At 41.1% G+C, this 22,825-nt stretch overlaps 1 protein-coding gene across 6 annotated transcripts in view; it reads right to left on the bottom strand.

Annotated features, from left to right (window-relative positions):
• ino80 (INO80 complex ATPase subunit) overlaps positions 1 to 22,825 on the bottom strand; it is a 51,446-nt gene that overhangs the window by 11,116 nt on the left and 17,505 nt on the right. For all 6 annotated transcript variants that reach the window (XM_057822956.1, XM_057822955.1, XM_057822958.1 and 3 more), the window contains exons 26-27: positions 22,549 to 22,774; positions 1,940 to 2,067 (exon numbers count right to left, since the gene is read on the bottom strand). In XM_057822956.1, coding sequence (XP_057678939.1) covers positions 1,940 to 2,067; positions 22,549 to 22,774 — 354 coding nt within the window. The remainder of the gene's footprint in view (positions 1 to 1,939; positions 2,068 to 22,548; positions 22,775 to 22,825) is intronic.

Here is a 22,825-nt window from a genome sequence, read left to right as displayed (position 1 = left end):
TTTTAGGAGTCGGTCAGGTTGTCATAGTTCATTTTGAACTTTTTTCTCCTATGAATTGAGTATCATTTATCCAATATCAACTTTCAAAGCTTACTGCACATGGAAGAGTCAACTGCTCACAGCAAGGTTGCGTAATTTGCACTGACCTTGAAAGCGAGTTAATAAATTTTTTTTTTTTTTTTTTTTTATGTTTGTTTTTTCCACCTATTGACAGCAAGTTATAAAGCTCTTCACAGTTATGAAAGCAAAGTCATAAAGTGCAACAAGTCATGCCGGAAACATAAACTGTTAAGAACACAGCATGACAAAATTTACTGTTTCCTGGCCCCCCAAAATTGCAACTGGCAATTGATTGAACAGTCAAATAAAACAAAATAAAATAAATAAATAATACAGTCTCCTGTGGGGGTATTTCAAGAGAAAAAAACATGGCCTTTTAGCCCTTATATTTGTAACACATTGACAAGCATATCCATTCATAAATCCATTTTCTACAGCTTCTCTCTTCATTGTGCTGGAGCTTATGTCGCATGATTTTGGAACAAGAAGCAGGCTGCACACTGGACTGGTTGCCAGCCAATCACAAGTCATACAGTGTCGACAAACAACTCTTTTAACCCGCACACTTTTCACCACAATCGAAAATTGAGAATCATTAATGAAACTGAACCCTGAGTCCCGTCAGAATAAAATTTCAGACCCAAGTTCACCTTAATTTTGAGAAAGTGGAGGAAACATACTGTATCACATACAAATACTAAGCAGGATCAAATTTGATTCATCTGTTGAAAACAAAACTTCAAATCGAACACTTCCTCTCAGGGCTCATACTGTATCTACCGTGAGCATTTGCAAGAATTTCAAGTACCCGTGAGAAATCGTCTCGTCGTTTTGGCAGCATGTTATTCTTCTCCAGGCCACCCAGGTCCCCGTGATCCATCAACTCGGCGGCACCGTGTCAACAGGAGCGAACAGCCGACCGGCGACAAAAACAATGATGCTAATGACGGAGATTAGCATCGAGCTCTCCTTCGCTCATCAACTCCATCTGCGCCCGGCCCCAGAAGCCGGGGTCACTCCAATGCGTCATTTCGTGTGAGGGGCGGGAGGGCTCTTTAACCCATTAGCTGAGGGTATGCTGTCACCGCCATCCATTACTGTATGAGGTCACTGGCAAATCAAAAGTTTAAGAGCCTTTTCTTGACGCTGTTTTTTCCTGCGGCTCTGCAATGCTCATGCCAAGTTTTTTTTTCCAGACTCACATGAAGATGGTCCTCAGCCACCCAGATGATCAACCAGCATTATGGTAAGTGTTACGGCAAATGTACTGATCATCCAAAGGTTTCTTCCTACTGACCTAACCTGGGTACTTACTTATTAGCCATTTTAGCATTTTGGGATTCCTCAATTTAAAGACAAGCACTCTGAAAAAGCCAGCTCTCACAAGTTATCAATCGTTCCTTTTCACCTCATTCTTCTCCCTTTTTTGTCTTTGACTCCCCAGAGGCTCTTGCCACTCCTGTCGCCCCCTCCACCACTCCCACCACCCTCACCCATCTGGCTGCTTCCACAGGCCCTCCAGATGAGACCCCGCTCGTTAACCCGGACCTGTTAATTAGCTGCCTAATGAGTGCACTAACGAGGGACCGGCAGGCTTATTAAAGGGTAACGGAGGGGACTTCTGCCGGCGGAGGTGAACCCATTAAAACAACAGGCTGATATGCACCTGACAGCCATGTTTTAATGGATATTTGTCTCTCTTTGTGCAATGAATAACACATGAATCTTAACCACCACATTTAGGAGGGGTGTCTCTATGAATCCAAATTTGGATTTTCAATCTCAATGAATGCTTTATTAGACAAAGGGGGAGATTTTTTTTGAGTTCTTGCGCCAGGTTTTATATGAATTGCGAATGTGTGCGAGTGTGTATTTCTACCTCGAGCAGGTCGATCATGCGGGTCATCTGGGAATAGATGAGGACTCTGTGTCCCTGGGCCTTTAGTCGACTCAGCAGGATATCCAGGGTGTGAAGTTTGCCACTTTCCGTGATTAGACTCTCCTTATCTGCAGGGAAAGAAGATGCTAATTACTTGACAAAAAAATCCATCAGTAAATATCCAGAAGATGTAACCTAATCATTAGCTACTGGTAATGCAGTATTAGTTTGTATTTAAAAATGCACACAACTTCTCTGCCATAAATATACTGTATATAAAAAATAATAATGACATGAAACACTGTGCATATGGCGGCAAATGGGCTAGCTTTTATTTGCTTTAATCAAATAGATTTTTTTTTTTTTTTTTCAAATATTTTGCTCCTTTTTTCAAAATACATTGGTGGCTCACAAATGTTGCATACTATATGTGTTTAATCAATGACAAACATTTTTTCTATTTCAAATCACATATCTATTTTGTTTTTTTAGTTTGTTTTTCATAATACAGTACTTTGTTTTTCTTTAACTGGACACGCCGGGTATTTGGAGTTTATTCGGTGTAATTTTGTTTTCCCTTTTCCATTTTTTTTCCCCAGAATTCTTTCCACCAACTCATAGACTTCATTATGTATTGACGTGACACATTCCCCATTCACTGCGTCACGCCTTCCCGAAGAGGCCAGTTCCATACTTTATTAATGGTCGGTCACATGCAGCGATCTAACGCCGGATTTAGGTTGAAAAAGTATGAAAACTGCACACAAACAGGAAGGATTGTCTCAGGAGTGATTTGTTCAAGGATTCAAGGTAATTATTTTATTTTTTCATACAATGGATACATTTTGAAACGTGAAAAAAAAATCAATGGGAGATATTAGCCGCTACAGCATTTGCATTATGCTTCGTAATATTTACGTAAAATGAATGCTAACTGCCCGTTTTTTTTGCTTTTAACCAAGAATCGAGACTGTTTTATGTCCATATCTATGAAGAATTCAGGGATTTAAGAGATTATTCACAAGAATTTTAACCGGAAAAGCTCTGTTTACATTTGGTAGATGCCACATTGACTTTGCCTGGCTCTGCCAGACTGTTCTCCCTGTATTTTTCAAACACTGAGAGTATAGTCTGGGAACCAGCCCATTAACGGCCTCTCGAGCAGGTACAAAATCAATCGACAAATCAGATTCGTTTATTTGCGTGACGTGTTCTTAACGAGCAATGTCACTCTTGCGGGTCGAAAGTCGTCTCCACAACAACACAGATGGTGAACGAGTGAGCCGAGAATATGTTCCAATCCACGGTAAAATCAGTTTTAAATTACCAAAAACACATCGACACGAGTCATTGACAACAGTCTGTCTCGCGCTAGCCATGTTGAATAAACTCCGCTCTCTTCGTATGTTTACTTCCGCGCGCAAATCCCTCGTCCTTCCCTCATCATTTTACTAACGTCATGTCTGCCCGTCGCTGATTGGTCCACTCCGCTGCCTGTTTGCTGTGGCTTGCTCCGCCCTGGAAATTGTATCCGCGTGAATGGTGGTCAGACTCAATAACTGGAACAGCGGTGAGTCTGGTGTACCAGGCAAAAATTGATTGACACACTAGCATCGTACTTCGACATTCATTCATTTTCCATGCCGCTTTTCCTCACGAGGGTCACGGAGGTGTTTGAGCCAATCCCAGCTAACTATGGGCAGTAAGTGGGGTACACCCTGAACTGTTTGCCAGCCAATCGCAGGGCACAATGAGACATACAACCATTCATGTGCACACTCATACCTACGGGCAATTTAGAGTGTTCATGTTCACGCATGTTTTTTGGATGCGGGAGGAAACCGGAGCATTGAACCCTTGATCTCAGAACTGTGAGGCGGACATGCTAACCACTCAGCCACCGTGCCGTACTTCGACATATTTACGTAAAATAAATGCTAACTGCAAGGTTTGTTTTTTTTTATTTTAACCATGAATCGAGACTGTTTTACGTCCATATCTATAAAAAATAAGGGGATTTAGGCATTTATTTACAAGAACTTTCAACGGAAAGAGCTGCTGTCTGTGATATGGCGGCCGCTAAATTGCTTACTGACAAGCATCATAGTTCCCAATATTTACATAAAATAAATGCTAACAGCACTTTTGTTTTGCTTTTAACCAAGAATCGAGACTGTTTTATGTCCATATCTATAAAGAATCCAGGGATTTAAACATTTATTCACGAAAATTTTCAACGGAAAAAGCTCTTTGTCTGTGTTTCTAATCGGTCAGCTTTGACGGAGATATAGGTCTTCTATGAATCGGCCTCGCGCCCCGTGTCCTGTCAATACATTATGAAGTCTACGCACCAACTATTTATATTTTTTGTCCAACATATTTTATTTTTAAATGTATTTTAAGATATTTTACATGGTTTTTTTTACACACTGTATTTTCCAAATACATTCATATTTGTCTCCCAACACTACTTAATACTATTTGTGTATTTTTCAAATAATGCCATATTCCTCAATATACTTTTTTCATCATAAAAAAAGTTTTTAAAAATCAAACAAAAACAGTAAATGAATCCCCTCTGAGTAAGAATCTTCATTCATAGGTCATCCACAACCCTACCGATCAATGCAAGTCCTCAATAAGCCATCTTCTCGAGGATAAACCCCCCTTTCACCCAGCAGATCAGCTCAGAAAGGTTCAATCCTCTTAAAGCAGGCTGATCGGTTAAAAAAGCCTTTGCCCTTATTGAATGAGCTGTTTTTGGGAGCACGGCGGGAGAATACAAGTGGGAGAAAGCATAAGGGGAAAAAGGTTATTTACACCCCCGATGTACAAAGAACACAAACGGGCCGAACAGTTGGTGGAGGCCCAGGTTCCCACGAGTGTGGAAGAAGTGCACTTGATGAGGCAATAACGTCATCTGGATAACGGCAGGTCGAGGGACGCCGCCCACCCGTTGACTGTCAGACCAAGGGGTCATGGCCCCCCTGAGAGGTTGGCTCGAAGGTTGGTTGACCCGATGCAGTCCCTGCGGGAGAGTCTGACTCAGACCACACCGTGAGCGGACAAAGAAATCTTTGGGCTTTGTTCACGTGACCGGAGCAAATCTTCTGCACAGAAGCAGGTTAGCTCAAATGTTAGTCACACAAGAGTGCAGGCCAACAGATCTGCAAAAGGGAGGGCTGTGTCACAGCCATTTTCAATCGTGGCCAATCAAAGTGGCACCTTTCATTCCCTTTAAATGCAGCATCCTTGTTGTGTACTATAGCATCAACATGCCAGAAGCACATCTGCCTTCAGAAGTGAAGAGTGCACTTGGAGAGCTCTCCACTACCCCCGTTCGTTTTTACTTGTTTATTTTGGCACAAGGTTGAGAAGTTGATCCGGTGTGCAAGTGTTTGTTTCGACCTTGAGCGGGTCGATCGTTCGGGTCATTTTGGAATAGTGTTAAAACTCTCCAAACACCTGTTTCTACCGCAAAAAACCCAAAAGAAGTATCACCTTTCTGTCAAACTGCTTCTGGAATTGAACTAATCGGTCTTGTTGGTAAGGGTTCATCAGTAAAATGGGCTGGTGCGTGAATGAACGAAAGTAGTTCACCGGAAATATAAAATATTTACAGTGTATTATAGCCAATAGGCTGTTATCAATGTAATCACAGGTGGCATAGTCCAACAGAAAGCCTAAATCTTTTTCCCATCCTATGCTGGTAGCATTCTATGCTAATGTGCACTCAGACTGAACTGCGACCCTTTAGTGAAGTCACCCCAGCAAGGTCAGGGCCTGCAGAGGTGTTAAAGAGGAACTAATAGCAGGCGATGAACAAGGAAAACACCCAGGGGAGTTAGGGGCAATGCGGGGGACTCACCTCTGGGTCATCACCCTTGGTCCTGGCCGGTTGTATGAAAACGGGCTAAGCTAAATTTTGAGCTAGTTCTCGGACACTGGAATAACAGCTTTAGTCGAAGGCTATATTTAGAATGCCACAAATCTTAAAAAATGTTTGAATAATAACAAAATCTGTCACTAAATCCTTTATTCACCTACTACAGTTGGGTCTAGACTACAATGTATCCTGCGCAATACACTGAATTTGCTGTAATTGCCAATGAAACAGATCCTTGGGGCAAAATAGGTGAGAAATGTAAGTGGATTAGGGAAGCAGCAGTCATTATGGAGTCTCCAAAACAAATGACAAGATGTAAAACCTTGACTAGCAACGCATTGCAACCCTAGTACTGCTTGGCCACAGCTAGCAATCTGTTGCTGTTTAGCGGATTACGTTTAAGCCATTCAGACCCTGCCGCTGACATGTCGGATGAAGTGTTATGTGTTCAAAACGATGATCTGAATATATCACCTCAAAGTAAACCTTATAATAAATAAAAGATAAATCCCAGAGATGCATCATTTGACTATGTCCATTCCTAACAAAGTCTTACACGAAGTATTTACTTTCAACAAAAATTGAAAATGCTCCAGGGTGAGTGGGTACATATAAACACAAGACAACTTGAATAATACGAAATAATAGGGGGAAAATAAACCATCTAATTCAAACACTGCCATTCCCCTCAAAAGATTAGCACATATTTTTTTTAAAGACAGACATTTAGTCACAGGTACTACAGTGGGGCAGATAAGTATTTAGTCAACCACTAATTGTGCAAGTTCTCCCACTTGAAAATATTAGCGAGGCCTATAATTGTCAACATGGATAAACCTCAACCATGAGGGACAGAACGTGAAAAAAAAATCAGAAAATCACATTGTTTGATTTTTAAAGAATTTATTTGCAAATCATGGTGGAAAATAAGTATTTGGTCAATACCAAAAGTTCATATCAATCCTTTGTTATGTACCCTTTGTTGGCAATAACGGAGGCCAAACGTTTTCTGTAACTCTTCACAAGCTGTTACTGGTATTTTGGCCCATTCCTCCATGCAGATCTCCTCTAGAGCAGTGATGTTTTGGGGCTGACGTCGGGCAACACAGACTTTCAACTCCCTCCACAGATTTTCTATGGGGTTGAGATCTGGAGACTGGCTAGGCCACTCCAGCACCTTGAAATGCTTCTTACGAAGCCACTCCTTTGTTGCCCTGGCTGTGTGTTTGGGATCATTGTCATGCTGAAAGACCCAGTCACGTCTCATCTTCAATGTCCTTGCTGATGGAAGGAGATTTTCACTCAAAATCTCTCTATACATGGCCCCATTCATTCTTTCCTTAACACAGATCAGTCGTCCTGGTCCCTTTGCAGAAAAACAGCCCCAAAGCATGATGTTTCCACCCCCATGCTTCACAGTGGGTATGGTGTTCTTTGGATGCAATTCAGTATTCTTTCTCCTCCAAACACGAGAACCTGTGTTTCTACCTAAAAATTATATTTTGGTTTCATCTGACCATAACACATTCTCCCAGTCCTCTTCTTGATCATCCAAATGCTCTCTAGCGAACCGCAAACCGGCCTGGATGTGTACTTTCTTCAGCAGGGGGACATGTCTGGCAGTGCAGGATTTGAGTCCCTGGCAGCGCATTGTGTTACTGATAGTAGCCTTTGTTACTGCGGTCGAGGGAGATTATCAGTGGTCTTGTATGTCTTCCATTTTGCAATAATTGCTCCCACAGTTGATTTCTTTACACCAAGCGTTTTACCTTTCACAGATTCAGTCTTCCCAGCCTGGTGCAGGTCTACAATTTTGTCTCTGATGTCCTTCGACAGCTCTTTGGTCTTTGCCATAGTGGAGTTTGGAGTGTGATTGACTGAGATTGTGGACAGGTGTCTTTTATACCGATAATGAGTTAAAACAGGTGCCATTAATACAGGTAACGAGTGGAGCCTCATAAGACCTCGTTAGAAGAAGTTAGACCTCTTTGACAACCAGAAATGTTGCTTGTTTGTAGGAGACAAAATACTTATTTTCCACTGTAATTTGGAAATAAATTCTTTAAAAATCTAACAATGTGATTTTCTGTTTTTTTTTCCACATTCTGTCTCTCATGGTTGAGGTTTACCCATGTTGACAATTACAGGCCTCTCTAATCTTTTCAAATAGAAGAACTTGCACAATTGGCGGATGACTAAATACTTATTTGCCCCACTGTACAGTGATGAAATTCAGGGTGGTGACCCCAAGTGGAAAAATGTAATATGCAATACGTAAAACGTTTATAAAATAAATACAAGGTCCCATAGGGGTTATGAAACGACTGCACTTACCATTTTTTAATTGATTGCTGTATGGCATAATAAGCCATAAATTACAGATTGAAAATTTGACTTTACACCTACATTCGCAAAGATTACAAATTCGGGTAATCAGCAGAGGAGGAACTGAATGTTATAAGGCATACCTAATTAAGTGGGAAAAACGTGCCTGGGGTCCACCTAACAAGGGAGGCTGATTTAGACATCATAAGGTCAAAAAAACATGTAGTACCCCAAAAATGACAGCATGGCGATCACCACGCCCCAAAATGCAAGCAAATCCCATTTGGTGTCACACCACTTTGCTGTTGCCATGGATACAGATATCAAGCTTCACCACCTGCCTTGTTTTCACAGCACAACCCCCCTTCCACACACACACACGCCAATCCAATCCAGTCTAAAAGGGTGTTGGCCCAAACAGCCCCTCCTGCCTGTGCATCCTGCTGGCAGATTAGGTCGAGCCGTTCCTCCGATCTACCCTACGTACCCCCTACAGCTTCTTCACCATACTCCGCCAACACCGAAAAAAAAAAGACCGCTGTCACTCCCCCCCGGCTGCCTGTCCCCTGACGGTGTAATCCAATCCCTGTAGGGCCAGAGCCAGAGGCCTGACACGGTCCTGACCCAATTAGAGGCCTGCTGCCAGCTAATTAACCCCGGCCAAGCCCCGGTGCCTGGCGCCTGATACTCCCAAACCAACTAACGGTGCTAATTTCATTAATACACCACGCCGGCCAATCTCGCCCTGTCCTGCCCCCAGCCCCCAATCCCCTTTTCCCTTCCTCACGCTTAACAGGCCCCAGGAATTGGGCCAGCTTGGAGATGGGGAGGCGGGTGATCTCCTTGATGAAAGATGATGGATGGTCGGTTATGTGAGAAATGGAGACAGATGGGGGTCAAAGGAACGATCGAACACGACGTCAGACACTCACTGTATCATGATACATTATATGTCCCAATCAATAAGTCAATGTGCAACACTTGTTCAGCACTGCGGATGATGGAAATATTAGCCCGGTGCTACTTTGCCACCATCGACAGGGAATCTTAAATTTAATTTCCTAACGACGATGGCAGCATGCGGTCTTTATAGCCAGATGCTGATGGGTTTTGGATGCCCAATATCATGACCTTGCTGTATAAAAGGGTCTCAGTAATTAACCAGGTTAAGAAGAATTAAAGAAAATTCTTAAGTGTAACAAAAAACGGTAAAAATACAGTGAAAAATGCTTAAAGGACAGACTAAAATACCGCGTTAAACATTTTTTGTGGTCCTTGGTTTACATACAGGGAGGAGAACAAGTATTTGATACACTGCCAATGGGAAAACCCATTGGCAGTGTATCAAATACTTGTTCTCCCCACTGTATGTCATAGGCAGAGTTTGACTTTTGGGGCAAGGGGGGCGCAACATGTTGATGACCCAGAAACGCAGTGCCAGCAATAAAATTAACTTACAAGAATATTTATAATAATAAGTTGAAAATGAACATTTTTTTGTTTCCCATCATTTTTGAGGGGAATTTTAAATCAAGCTGCTTAGGACAGCTATACTTTTCGCCAAGATCGTCATCCGTCGAATAACAACAGCTTTGGGAGCAAAATACATTGCTCAAAAAAATAAAGGGAACACTAACGTAACAGATTGTAGATATAAATGATAGAAATATTTTTATTAAATACTTTGTTCGTTCGATAGTGGAATGTGCTGACAACAAAATCACACAAAAATTATCAATGAAAATGAAATGAATCAACCCATGGAGGTCTGCATTTGGAGTTATACTCGATATGAAAGTGGAAAAACACACTAAGGCTGATTCAACTTTCATGTAAACAAGTCAAAACGAGGCACAGTAGTCTGTGTGGCCTCCAAGTGCCTGGATGACCTCCCTACAACGCCTGGGCATGCTGCTAATGAGATGACGGAGAGTGTCCAAGGGTCTATCTTTCCAGATATGGACCAATGCATCACAGAGCTCCTGGACTGAGGCGCAACCTGGCTCTGCCAGATGAACCTAAACACAATGTCCCAGATGCGTTCTATTGGATTTAGGTCAGGCGAACGTGAGGGCCAGTCAATGTTATCAATTCCTTCTACCTTCAGGAACTGTTGCATACTACAGCCACGTGAAGTTGGGCATTGTCATGGACAAGGAGGAACCCAGGTCCCACTGCACAATCGTAGCTCATTACAATGAGTCCAAGGATTTCATCCCGATTCCTAATAACAGTCAAGGTGTCATTTTCCAACCTGTAGAGGTCTGTGTGTCCTTCCAGGGATATGCCTCCCCTGACCATCACTGACCCAACATCACGCCGGTCACGCTGAATGATGTTGCAGGCAGCATAACATTCTCCATGGGATCTCCAGACTCTTTCACATATGTCCCACGTGCTCAGGTTGAACCTGCTTTCATTGGTGAAGAGCACAGAGCCAGTGGCAGGGCTCTCTACAGAATGTCAGGCCCTCAGACCATCCTGATGGAGCCCATTTCTGATTGTTTGGTCAGAAACATTCACACCAGTGAACTGAGTGGATACTGATCCTGCTGAGGGCTTAAGGATCTTCTACGGCCCTGTCCAGCTCTCCTGGAGTAACTACCTGTCTCCTGGAATCTCCTACAGGACGACAGGTTGGTCCTCAGACTGTTCAGGAACTCAGTGATGTGCTGGTCCAGATCTGGGTGGAAATCCCTCAGGAGAACATCCGCCACCTCATCAGTAGCATGCCCAGGCGTTGCAGGGAGGTCATACAAGCACGCAGAGGCCAAACACACTGCTAAGCTTCATTTTGACTTGTTTATAGGACATTACATCAAAGTTGGATAAGCCTGTAGTGTGTTTTTCCATTTTAATTTTGAGTATAAATCCAAATTCATGGGTTGATACATTTCATTTTCATGGATAATTTTTGTCTGACTTTGTTGTCAGCACGTTTAACTATAGAAAGAACAAAGTTTTTAACAAAAATATTTCATTCATTCAGATCTACAATGTGTTATGTTAGTGTTCCCCCTTTTTTTTTTAGCAGTATATTATAAGTAGAGCTGGGAATCTTTGGGCACCAAACGATTCGATTACGATTACGAATCAGATGCTCCGATTCGATTATAAAACGATTATTGATGCACCGTCCTCCCTTTTTTTTTTTTTTTTTTTTTTTTTTTTTAAAAGGTTTTGTACATTAGTTCCAAAATTGTTCAAAAATCCTCCTAGGCTAAACCAAACTACTATTTCAGTAACAAGTTAACATATAACAGTAAACAAATATACAAAAATAACAGTAAATAAAAAACTCCAGTCCCCATTCTGTATCAGCAGCTTTAAACAACATTAAATTGATTTAATGTTGTGAATCAACTGTTACAGTTGTTAAAATTACTCCCGTTATTCCATGATTTCCCTTCTGTCTACTTTTGACATGTGACGTTTTAAAACTATTTCATCATTTAAAGATAGATTCAAGACAAGATTCTGCCGATTTAGGAGTATTTTAGATTAAAGTTAATTAGGTACGCTACAACAGAGCCTTCTAGAGAAGTCACTGCTTTAGTACTGCTTTAAGATGGCGGCTGTTTACCAACGCCGGAAACTCTGTCATTTCGCATCTCTGTTCAATAAAACATGTTTTAACACCGACGTCGTCTGTCAATTTGCATCTAGTTCTACATATATATGATATCTACTGTAGCCGTATGTTTGTAGCAACTTGCAACTGGGCGTTGTTTGTAACGGCTGTCGGCCGCAGTCAGGTATGATTGTTTTTTTATCTAGCGGCATGAGTTGAACATGATATTTACTCTCGGTCCGTTCCTCATTGCGTCCCAGAGACCGCGCTGACTGTGTTTTACGTCCGCTTTACCTGGTATATTTCAATAATCGGAATTTGGATATTTGTGAATCGTTCTCAAATCTTCCACGGCCGAATCGCGAATAATCTAAGAATCAGAAATTTTGCACGGCTCTAATTATAAGGGTGCATAATTTGGTAGAACACTGGTGGTGGCTCTGTTGTACAATTAGCATCTTTAGTGGGGCAAACTGAAACTCCGCTCACCATTTTGGCAGTGCTCTGTGGAGTTTCATGGTCCACATTTTCAATCCTTGGTTCTTGCTCAGTATTTCTTGTCGCTTTTGAAAGCTTAGGTTTGAAAAAATTACATATATCCATCTTGCCTCTTCGGTCCTCAGGTGGTTATGGCTAAGCAAAGCAAATGACTGTTTAAGGTGCTAGTCACATGATGTGTTAGAAAAATAGTTTTGACCTATTATATATAAAAAATTAAATAAATAAATTTGTTCATTTCATTAATTTTTGTTGTTTGTTTAATGGCTTCACAACTTTTATAGACAATATTTTACCGGAAAACTCTTAATTTTAAAATCATATATAGGAAAGTCAACTACGTTCATGAGACTTTTCAGCATGCTCCCCTCTGGACCCCCCTCAAACTCTGCGTGTGACATATGAGAATTAGAACCCCTAAATTACGGAGTTCTCTGCTTATGTTAGTACAAGTAGCATCAGGATAAATAAACTAAAACTAAATTGCACAAAGACTATACATATTAGTTGAACAATACACAAATATTACAAAAAAGACGATAAATATTAAGTATTACATGAAACCATTACATGAAAAGTTGTTTACTTTCAAACTTAGCTTGTTAGCAGATGTGTGACTTTGCACTTTGTATGCGTCTTTGATCAACTGCAAGGAGACTTTAAATCTCTACTCTTTCATCTCAAAGTGTTTCAAAAACTCAAAAGGATGTAAGAAAGGAAGATTGACTGAGGAAGTATTGTGATGATTTTTGTTGTTGTTGTTGTTGTTGGTGGTAAAACGCTTTACTACAGATGCAGCTGTTAAGAAATCATTGCTGATTTGAGCTAAGAGAAATACAAGATTAAAAAACACATGAAACAAATAAGTTAGATGACAAATACAAAATATGATTTAAAAATGTGGATGTACTAAGTATGAGTCATAAATTTCTTTCTACATTTATAGACGAGTACGGCTATTCATCATCCGTCAGTCAGTCCAAAATTACCTCCCTCAACAATTGTATACAAGGAAACCTGAGAAAAACGTGACGCCACTGCCTTGCCACAAATATGCGGCAGCAGGGAAACAGACTGATTGAGGCTTTCCTGGTTTTGCACCGCAGAACCAACTCTGTCATTAATGTCAATTTGGTGACTCCTCAAAAAGACCTGGACTGCACTAATCATGTGGACAATGTCTCCCCCTTCAGTCTACTCGATACTTGTAATGCATCTTCTGGGTTTTGTTTTTGGGCCCGCAACTTGCTGAGCTGGACATTTTAGATGAAATTCCACAGAGGGGTCACCAGTGCCAGTCAGATGAAACTCAAGCCAGCCGTGTTGTTTTGTGCCCCCTCTATCAGAGAGCTTCCTGGCATTTTTTGCCCACGAGCGGCGTTCCTTTGAAAAGACAGGAAGGCCCAGCTGCACTTCCCACAGCCTCGATATGGGTTACGCCAGCCTCTTTCTCCCATGGACCCAAGTGATGTTTGCTGACGCATTCCAAATACAATCATCTCAAGTGTTCGGAACGTTTTCCTTAACGTCACACTGTCTGGTCGTGCTCATTATCCTTCAATTGGCGCCATGTTGTGAGAAGGTGGTCATTTTGTGGAGGAGGTTCTTCTAATTAGCGTCACAGTCATAGGACCCGCAAAGACAGGAGCGAAAGGTTATTTCGGTGTCACCCTGGAATGTTCCGCAAATAAATCCTTAAGCGTGAGAGAAAAACAGCTGTGTTTCATAACGGTACGTAGGCATGTTTCCCATACATACACATACTGTATGCTAATCCATTGGTTGTCAAACTTTTTAAACCAATTACAGTACCTCCCCCCCAAAAAAAAGAGTGTGGTAAGCCTAAGCGTTCATTCAAAACAAGGTTTTAATTTTATTAAACCATTGTAAATTGTGCACTGCTTGACTATGTTAACTGCACTGAAATATAGGAACATAAAATACACTGCTGGCCAAAAGATTTGGCACCCCTGCAATTCTGTCAGATAATGCTCAATTTCTCCCAGAAAATGATTGCAATTACAAATGCTTTGGTAGTAAGATCTTCATTTATTTTGCTTGCAATGTAAAAAAAAAAAAAAAACAACAGAGAATGGGGAAAAAAATTAATCATTATCATTTTACACAAAACTCCAAAATTGGACCAGACAAAACGATTGGCACCCTTTGAAAAATCATGTGATGCTTCTTTAATTTGTGTATTTAACAGCACCTTTTACTTACCTGTGGCACAGAACAGGTGGCGGCAATACCTAAATCCCACTTGCAGCCAGTTAAAATGGATTAAGGTTTACTCAACCTCTGTCCTGTGTCCTTGTGTGTACCACATTGAGCATGGAGAAAAGAAGGAAGCGCAAAGAACTGTCTGAGGACTTGATAAGCAAAACTGTGAGGAAGCATGGGCAATCTCAAGGCTACAAGTCCATCTCCAAAGACCAAAATGTTCCTGTGTCTACAGTGCGCAGTGTCATCAATAAGTGCAAAGCCCATGGCACTGTGGCTAAATTCCCTAGATGTGGACAGAAAAGGAAAATTGACGAGAGATTTCAACAAAAGATTGTGAAGATGATAGAAGATAAAGAACCTCGATTAACATCCAAACAAGTTCAAGCTGTCCTGCAGTCTGAGGGTCAACCCATACTATCCATCGGCATCTGAATGAAAAGTGACTCTAAGGTAGGATACCCAGAAGACCCCACTTCTGACCCAGAGACATAAAAAAGCCAGGCTGGAGTTTGCCAAAACATACCTGAGAAAGCCAAAAACATTTTGGAATAATATTCTCTGGTCAGATGAGACAAAAGTGAGCCCCTTGGGAAAAGGCACCAACATAGGGTTTACGGGGAAAAAACGAAGCCTTCAAAGAAAAGAAAACGTTCCCCACAGTCAGACATGGCGGAGGTTCCCTGATGTTTTGGGGTTGCTTTGCTACCTCTGGCACTGGACTGCTTGACCGTGTGAATGGCATTATGACGTTTGAAGACTACCAACAAACTTTTCAGCATAATGTAGGGGCCCAGTTGAGAAAGCTGGGTCTCCCTCAGAGGTTATGGGTCTTCCAGCAGGACAATGACCAAATACACACTTCAAAAAGCACTAGAAACTGGTTTGAGAGAAAGCACTGGAAACTTCTAAAGTGACCAGCAATGAGTCCAGACCTGAATCCCATAAAATACCTGTGGAGAGATCCGAAAATGGCAGTTTGGAGAAGGCACCCTTCAAATCTCAGAAACCTGGAGCAGTTCAACATAGACGGATGGTCTAAAATTCCAGCAGAGCATTGTAAGAAACTCATTGATGGATACTGGAAGCGGTTGTTCGCAGTTATTTTGTCTAGAGGTTGTGCTACCAAGTATTAGGCTGCGGGTACCAATATTTTTGTCCGGCCCATTTTTGGAGTTTTGTGTAAAATGATAATTATTTAATTTATTTTCCATTCTCTCTTGTGTTTTTTAATTGCAAGCAAAATAAATGAAGATATTACTACCAAAGCCTTTGTAATTGCAATCATTTTCTGGAAGAAAGTGAGCATTATCTGACAGAATTGCAGGGGTGCCAATACTTTTGGCAAGCAGTGTATGATTTACTTTTTTAAAATGATTTTTACACGCTTCTACAACAAAGGACATAACCCGCGCTGGTGAGTGGTGATGTGAGCAGTGGCCCCCTTAAGCAAAAATACCCCAAGAACCAAGAATTATAGCACATATGCACATACATTCAGCCAAAAATTCTTGTTCATTGGGGTATTTTAATGAAAGCACACACAAACGTGTTAGTAAGACACTTGGGAACCATTTCGAATTTTGAACAAAAATGCATAATATGCCCCAAAGGCCTTGTTTTTCCCCTCCTGTTAAGGCACTTTCCTTAATAAGCCTTGATTAGATTCCTCTATTGATACCGTTGTACTCACGCCATGGTGGTCAAAACAAACAGTCATTCAGGCCCTGTCATTTGTTCCTAAAGGTGTGGGGGAGTGGGGGAGGCTGGGAACCTTCGCCCGGGCTACTGTACATATCTTGAGCCTTGATGTGGCAACAATGTGCTCAGCGGAGGACGGGTGCCGCGCCGTTGGGTCACTTCCTTCCTCCTGAGGGTGAGAAAGAAGCGGCAGACTGGGACGCACAGGGAAGCCTGAGAGTGGCTCTCCAGACACAAAACACTGTGTTCCTCGAGAAGGACTCGATGCAAGGAAGAGACCTAACGTACACCTCGTTTCGCTGGATAGTACTCACACAAAAATTTCACCTAAAACTCGCAAAACGGCTGTCACACCAAGCCACACACACTAGCCAGCTCATACGCCAACTCGCACATACTGTACACAGACACCAGCTCAATTACAGACACTCCGTCTTTGTCTCTTTCTCAATCACACACCCCAGCTTTCTCTCTCTTCTCTACGCACACGCACAAAGCATTTAATAGTGTTACCTAACTAAGCGCTTGAACAATGCGGAGCGCATCAACTTCCTGGCTTTGTCTGCCTCTCCGTAACTTCACAGGAGCGCTCAGACGGTTCTCACAGAGACACGCAAATAGTTGTTTTTGCTTTATTACTGCGGGGTAAACGCAATGCCGAGGAAAGCAAGCAACAAAGACTATCAGTTTTTGGGGGATAAATAAGAATGTAAGAAATGATGGATGCCAACACTCTCAGTTCAAATAGATTGGATATCTATCGCCGTGAGTTACTGAAGGGACAGCATGAATTCAACCTATTCTAATTAACTTTCACATTTGTCCAACTAAATTGTTCGTGTTAAATTAGAATTCCTTACACAGGTAGTCCCCAAGTTAAGAACGAGTTCCGTTCCTACGCCGAAGACGTAACCTGAATTTCCGCGTAAATTGGAATTAACCCTTTAAATACCCCTAAACCTCAAAATAACTACCCAAAAAGTCCTAATGTATTGTATTTTGTTTAATGATGGAGGATACACTGCCCTCTGGTGGCAGCGTTTGGTCTGGCTGGACTGTCGCTTTGTATGATTGAGGAGCAGACTCAGATGTCTGACATAGATAAAGCATAGCTGCACTCTGGTTTGGCCGACACCAGGCTGTAAGTTGTTTCAGCTAATATATGTTTGTGTATCCATTTGTAATTAACTTTAGAGCTACAGTTAGCGTTCGTTGCATTTAAGATAGCAGACTTTTGTGAGGCAAATTAGGCTAATTTAATCAACTAAATTTACATATCGATCAGACTTGATCAGGGGTGCCCAAGTCCGGTCCTCTAGAGCCCCTATCCAGCTTTTTTTCCATGCCTTCCTCCGTTAACACACCTGAATCAAATGATTAGCTCAAATGGAAGCTTTGCCGGAGCCTGATAACAATCCTGATTATTTGATTCAGGTGTGTTGGAGCAGGGAGACATGGAAAAAAAGCTGGATAGGGGCTCACGAGGACCGGACTTGGGCACCAATGGACTATATGGACGGTTGAACATCAGTTGTTTTGTGTCAAGTGTTTTATTGTTAAAATGCGTGTCGTTTTGAACATAAGTGTACATATGTGTGTTACAGCTTTACAAATTGTCAAAAGTGAAGGAAGTAAAAAGCTTCAAAAAGCATAATTGCCTTGTTTGCTGTCTGTAAAGCTGAACAACTTCACATTTAGTAAAGACGGAACACGTCATATTAATAAGGTAAAGCAAAAAATAAGATGCCGTGAGGTACAATAAAGTACTGTCAATGCGACAAAAAAAAAAAAAAAACAACTGGGGCAAAATGGCGGCAGAGACTCCGGCGTCATAAAGTCGAAATTGCTTAAGTCGAGTAAATCGTAACCCGGGGGACTACCTGTAGTCTCCAAATGTGTTTGAATGGGTTTGCTACTATTTCAACAAAATAGAACACTGGAGCAAAGTGAAGACTGTAGAGTACAATACAGTAATAGTAGCCTTAATATAGTTACCCTGATCTATTCAGATCATTGCATTTCTTCTGAAACAAGACATGTCAACAGCTTCATGAACCAATGCCAAAAAACAAACAGGCAATCGAACATTTTGCTTTCAAGCAATCATCTTAGGCAAAATCCAGTGTTCATCTTTTGGCAGATTACTACTACGAAACATGCTAACTAAAAACAAGTGATTTTGTCATCTAATGCGTCTTCATTTCATCAAGTCATTAGTCTACAAGCACTAAGAAAGCCACACAGAAAGAACGTGTGGGTTCACTTTCCCTGCCAGAGACTTCCAGCGAAAGTAGGGTGGTCAACACAAAGTATGACAAGCAGCCGTTCATCATTGTGTGCAGGTCAGTGAGAAAGGAAGTGTTGTGTGTATAAGTGTGGCGGCCTTTCTCCTGCTGTACATCCATCAGCCTCTACTTTGCTCCGACTGACCCGCAATCCGCCGAGCTACAGTGTGCGCTCAAGCACACGTACGCACCCATAATATTGGTGACTGTGATAACACACACACCCCCAACACACACAGAAGGAGAGGATGCTGACATGCCTAATTCTACTGACTCTTTAAACCCTTAGATGACCTTTCGTGGCATTTCCCACATGCTTCTCCAATGGCAGAGGTGTTCGGTGGATGTAGGAAATAGGGCTGCAGCTATCAGTTATTTTAGGAGTCGATTAATCTTTCAACTACTTAGTTCGAATAATCTAGTAAACGGATCAGGAAGAGTTAATGCGTTGCTGAATCAATTTTAAGAGATTTAAAACAAAGGCTTGCTAAGATTGCACTTTCAAAAGAGCATTAAATGCGAAAACAAAATTAAATTACTAACTTTTTTTTACAATGCTCTTGACAAACCTTTCAAACACCTATAAACTAAATTACAAATGCATTAAAAAAACTTATTAGCTCAAACAAAAACATACCTTATGTTGGTCTTAACGGGGAGCAGCTGGATTCAGCCATGTTAACTGAGTCATGTCACAATCACTGTTGCCACTAGAGGGCAGTGTAGCCATCCAAATCAGTAAAACTAAATGCAAGCACTTTCAAAACAAACCTTTACAACACCACTAATTAAATGAATACTCGAAGCAGCAAAATTTGATTCAAAGCTCTTTTTTAATGGAATTACTTGAATGAATTGATTAATTGTTGCAGCACAAGTAGGAAATAAAGCTGGGAATCTCTACACATCATTAGCAGTAGTACTAATTGTAAAAATATATATTGTATTTTCCGGACTATAAGTAATTTTTTTTTCATAGTTGAGCTGCGCCTGCGACTTCGGCGCAACTTATGTTTTTTTTTTCTTTCAGTGACAGCCACAGGAAGGGCCCCTATGAATGCCCTCTACTTCCAGAGTTTTTCCAGAAGTGATATTGAATATTTCGTTTTTAATGGATTTAGTAGAAATGAGATTGAGTTTGTAAACATGTTATGTTGTGTTGCTTAGTTTATAGTTAACTGAATAACTATTACAGTAACAGGTGGCTATGAAGCTTTTTGTTGTCCATTTTATCATTACTATAATGTATAATGTTTATTCTTGGTCTGATATCGTAAAATTCCCCTCAAAAATGCAACTTGTATTTGTTATTTCTCCTTTTCATTGTGAATTTTTTGGCTGGAGCAACATATAGTCGAAAAATATGGTAAACCATAAGGGAACAGAGGAAATTTGCTCTCTTTTCGAAGGCATTTCTTTGTACTATATTGTACATGAGTAACTAAAAGCGCCTACTAGGCGTGTGAGTCATTGACTACACACAATGTATCAGGGTTTCCCTCAGTGCTTAATAAGCCTGGCGGGCTGCCAGTTTTTTCTTTCCCACCCTGCCAGGCTAAAACATTACTACAGGTATAACAAGTATAAAGATCTTAACCACATTTAAATTGCGCCAGATGATGCGTTGAAAAGCTCAAATGGCTTATGGTCGATATGTGAACAAACCTGTCTCAGCTCTCTGCCGTAGAACATAATTGCATTGTAGAGCTTAAACGAATACTCGGGTAACTCGAGTTGCAAAAACTGATCCGAGTAATTTTATCCGCCTCGTGGAATCGTTTAACGTTGCCAGCTCTAAGTATCACATTTTGCCCGGACTACTTTTAATGTGGGACAACGCGCTGATGTCGTGTGTGTAGAGAAAGAAGGAAAATTACCTGACTGCAGTCGATAGCCGCTACAAACTATGCCGACGTTGCTAAAAACTACGCCTGCATGATGCTACGGTGGTAGCATGTAGCGTCTGATGCGTCTCATAGATATCACATGTATATAGAACTAGATGCTAAATGACAGACTCGGAGGCGTTAGTAAGCAGCCGCCATCTTAAAGCAGTCGACTTCTCAGCGCTTATAAATAAGATTAACGTTACTGTCCCTTGCTCACGTAACGTTAGCCCTGCGGAGGGCTAGATTTTTATTAATCATGACTACTGTCGCTGCGTGGCTAACTTGTCTGACATTCAGGCTTTATTTAATTTGTAAAAACATAGCGCTGTAGCGTGATGAGGGTGTAAAATAAAAACATAAGCTAACTGTCAATTTTAGCTCAGTAGTCGTTGCTGGATAAAACCAAGTAGCACTGGTCCCTAATGTGCTCCAATACAGCAGGTATCATAAATTTCCAGTATTTTGAACCCTGCAAAAACTCAAAATCTTATCAGGACTTACAATTTAGACCAACTATAAACTTAACTAGAACTTGAAAATAGCTTGACACAAATGGAAATTCAATGGGGTACCGCACGCAGGCTATTTTTAGACCGTGACGTCGCATCGTAAAGCGGAAGTAAAGCCTAAGTGGGACATTATAGACCCGCCCTCGCATAGACCCAACGTAAAAAGTGCTACTTTTCTCCGGTAATCTTTCAAAAATGAACATGCCGATCGCGCATTGCTTTTTTGGAACTTGTAGAAACGACTCTAGACATTACAACACATGAAGGATTTTTTCTTCATACATTTCCGGAAACCAAAAACTCGAGAGGAAAAAATGTGAAGACCGAATCAACTTGCGCTGACTTTAACACCAGCTAGGCGAATCCATTCACGTTTCATATGCAGTAAACATTATGTTGGGTTGGCATGGTCTTTCAGAGGACAAAGAGGTAAGCCATTTTTATATTTTTTACTTATTGTTTAGCGTAACGTTGTGCCGTACTGCTTCTGTCTGACAATGAATGACCTGAAAAGAATTACTGTACAATGGTATCTGACTGCCACTGTTACCGTTTCTGTTATATATATAAAAAAAAAAAACTTTAGTAGGGGGAAGTGTGAATAAATTATAGGCTTAAGATGTGTTATCAATGAAAAAATTAAAAGTGTTCGTTGGCTGTCAGCGAGTAGCATTTGCGATCGCTACACAAAGCTAACTAAATTACCCCCAAGAACGGTAAGAGACGTAGGACAACCAGAGGATATATAAGAAAGACAGGGCTGATGGTAAAGGATAGCTTGTTGAAACAGGAGAATGTCATTGTCAGTCGCGTCGATAAAAAAAGCTAAAGCTATGCTTAGGTCGGCTCGTTTTTTTCGTCTTTTTCAGCCTTCGACACTAAAGCCATCTCTTTAACTGAACATTTTTATGTTCTTCCGCATCTTTGCCAGTGAATTTGGCACCAGGCACATCATTTTCGGAGAGAATTGGTAGGTTTAACTCTGTAAACATCTCCTTCGTACACGATTTCCATTCATTTCCTATTAGGGACAAACGGTGGCTTGTCCTTACTTAGCAACAGTAGCTAATGTCATGAATATTAATGAGCGGAAGTGACGTGTTGCTTGCAGTACGCCATTGAAACCTGTGGGGAAAAACACCTTACTTTTAAGTGATGTGTGTTATCAAGCGTAATGACATTTTTAGGTAAGATTTTTTTTTTTTTTTTTTAATAAGGTCTAGAACTTTTTTTGAGTGAAAGCAGTGAATTAATCTTTTTTTTTCTTGTCACATCTGAGATGCAATTGTTGGCTATTTTCAACAATGTACAGTACATCGAAAATAAAGACATTGATTTCGGAAAATAGTTCAATATTAGATGAAATGTCTTGTTTTTCTCATGTATATTTAATTATCATTGCTCTTTACCTGAAAAAAATATGTTTTATTCGATAACTGGATAGAATTTTCAGTCGAATACTCGATTACTAAAATATTCGATAGCTGCAGCCCTATTGCATTGTATTTTGAATTGTTTGTTAAACTGTCAGAACTGCAAATGTCTATAAGATTCTACATTTAACCTTTTTTAATAAATGTCCAAATGTCTGTCAACTTAACATTTTGATTTTATTTATTTATTTATCTATTTTAACACGGTGGGCCACCAGTGGTCTTCTCTACCACTAAGCTCTTCAAGTTTGTCTGGGAGAAACCCTGTCTGCATAACCACTTGACTTACCTGGTATCCGAATGTATGACCAGCCATGCTGAGGGAAAACACCCATCACGCCACCGGGCTGTTGCGGGTAAAAAGCGCCAGCTCTTCGCCGCCAGTCAATTGCCAGGTCTGGCGTGCCATAGAGGAAGCATTCTTTAAAGACTGTTCCACCTCCAGCGCGCATCACCCGCCACTCGTGCTCAGCACTTCGGTCGGCGCAGTAGCGCTCCATGGGAACAGCCGTCACCTATGTGACCAAATGAAAGATGGTGGCATTACATACATGGAAAATAAGTGA

The sequence above is a fragment of the Corythoichthys intestinalis genome, chromosome 19 (genome assembly GCF_030265065.1).
Source record: "Corythoichthys intestinalis isolate RoL2023-P3 chromosome 19, ASM3026506v1, whole genome shotgun sequence".
In the NCBI taxonomy this organism is placed as follows: domain Eukaryota; kingdom Metazoa; phylum Chordata; class Actinopteri; order Syngnathiformes; family Syngnathidae; genus Corythoichthys; species Corythoichthys intestinalis.
Note: the sequence above shows the minus strand (reverse complement) of the source record. Positions and strands in the feature narration are given on the sequence as shown.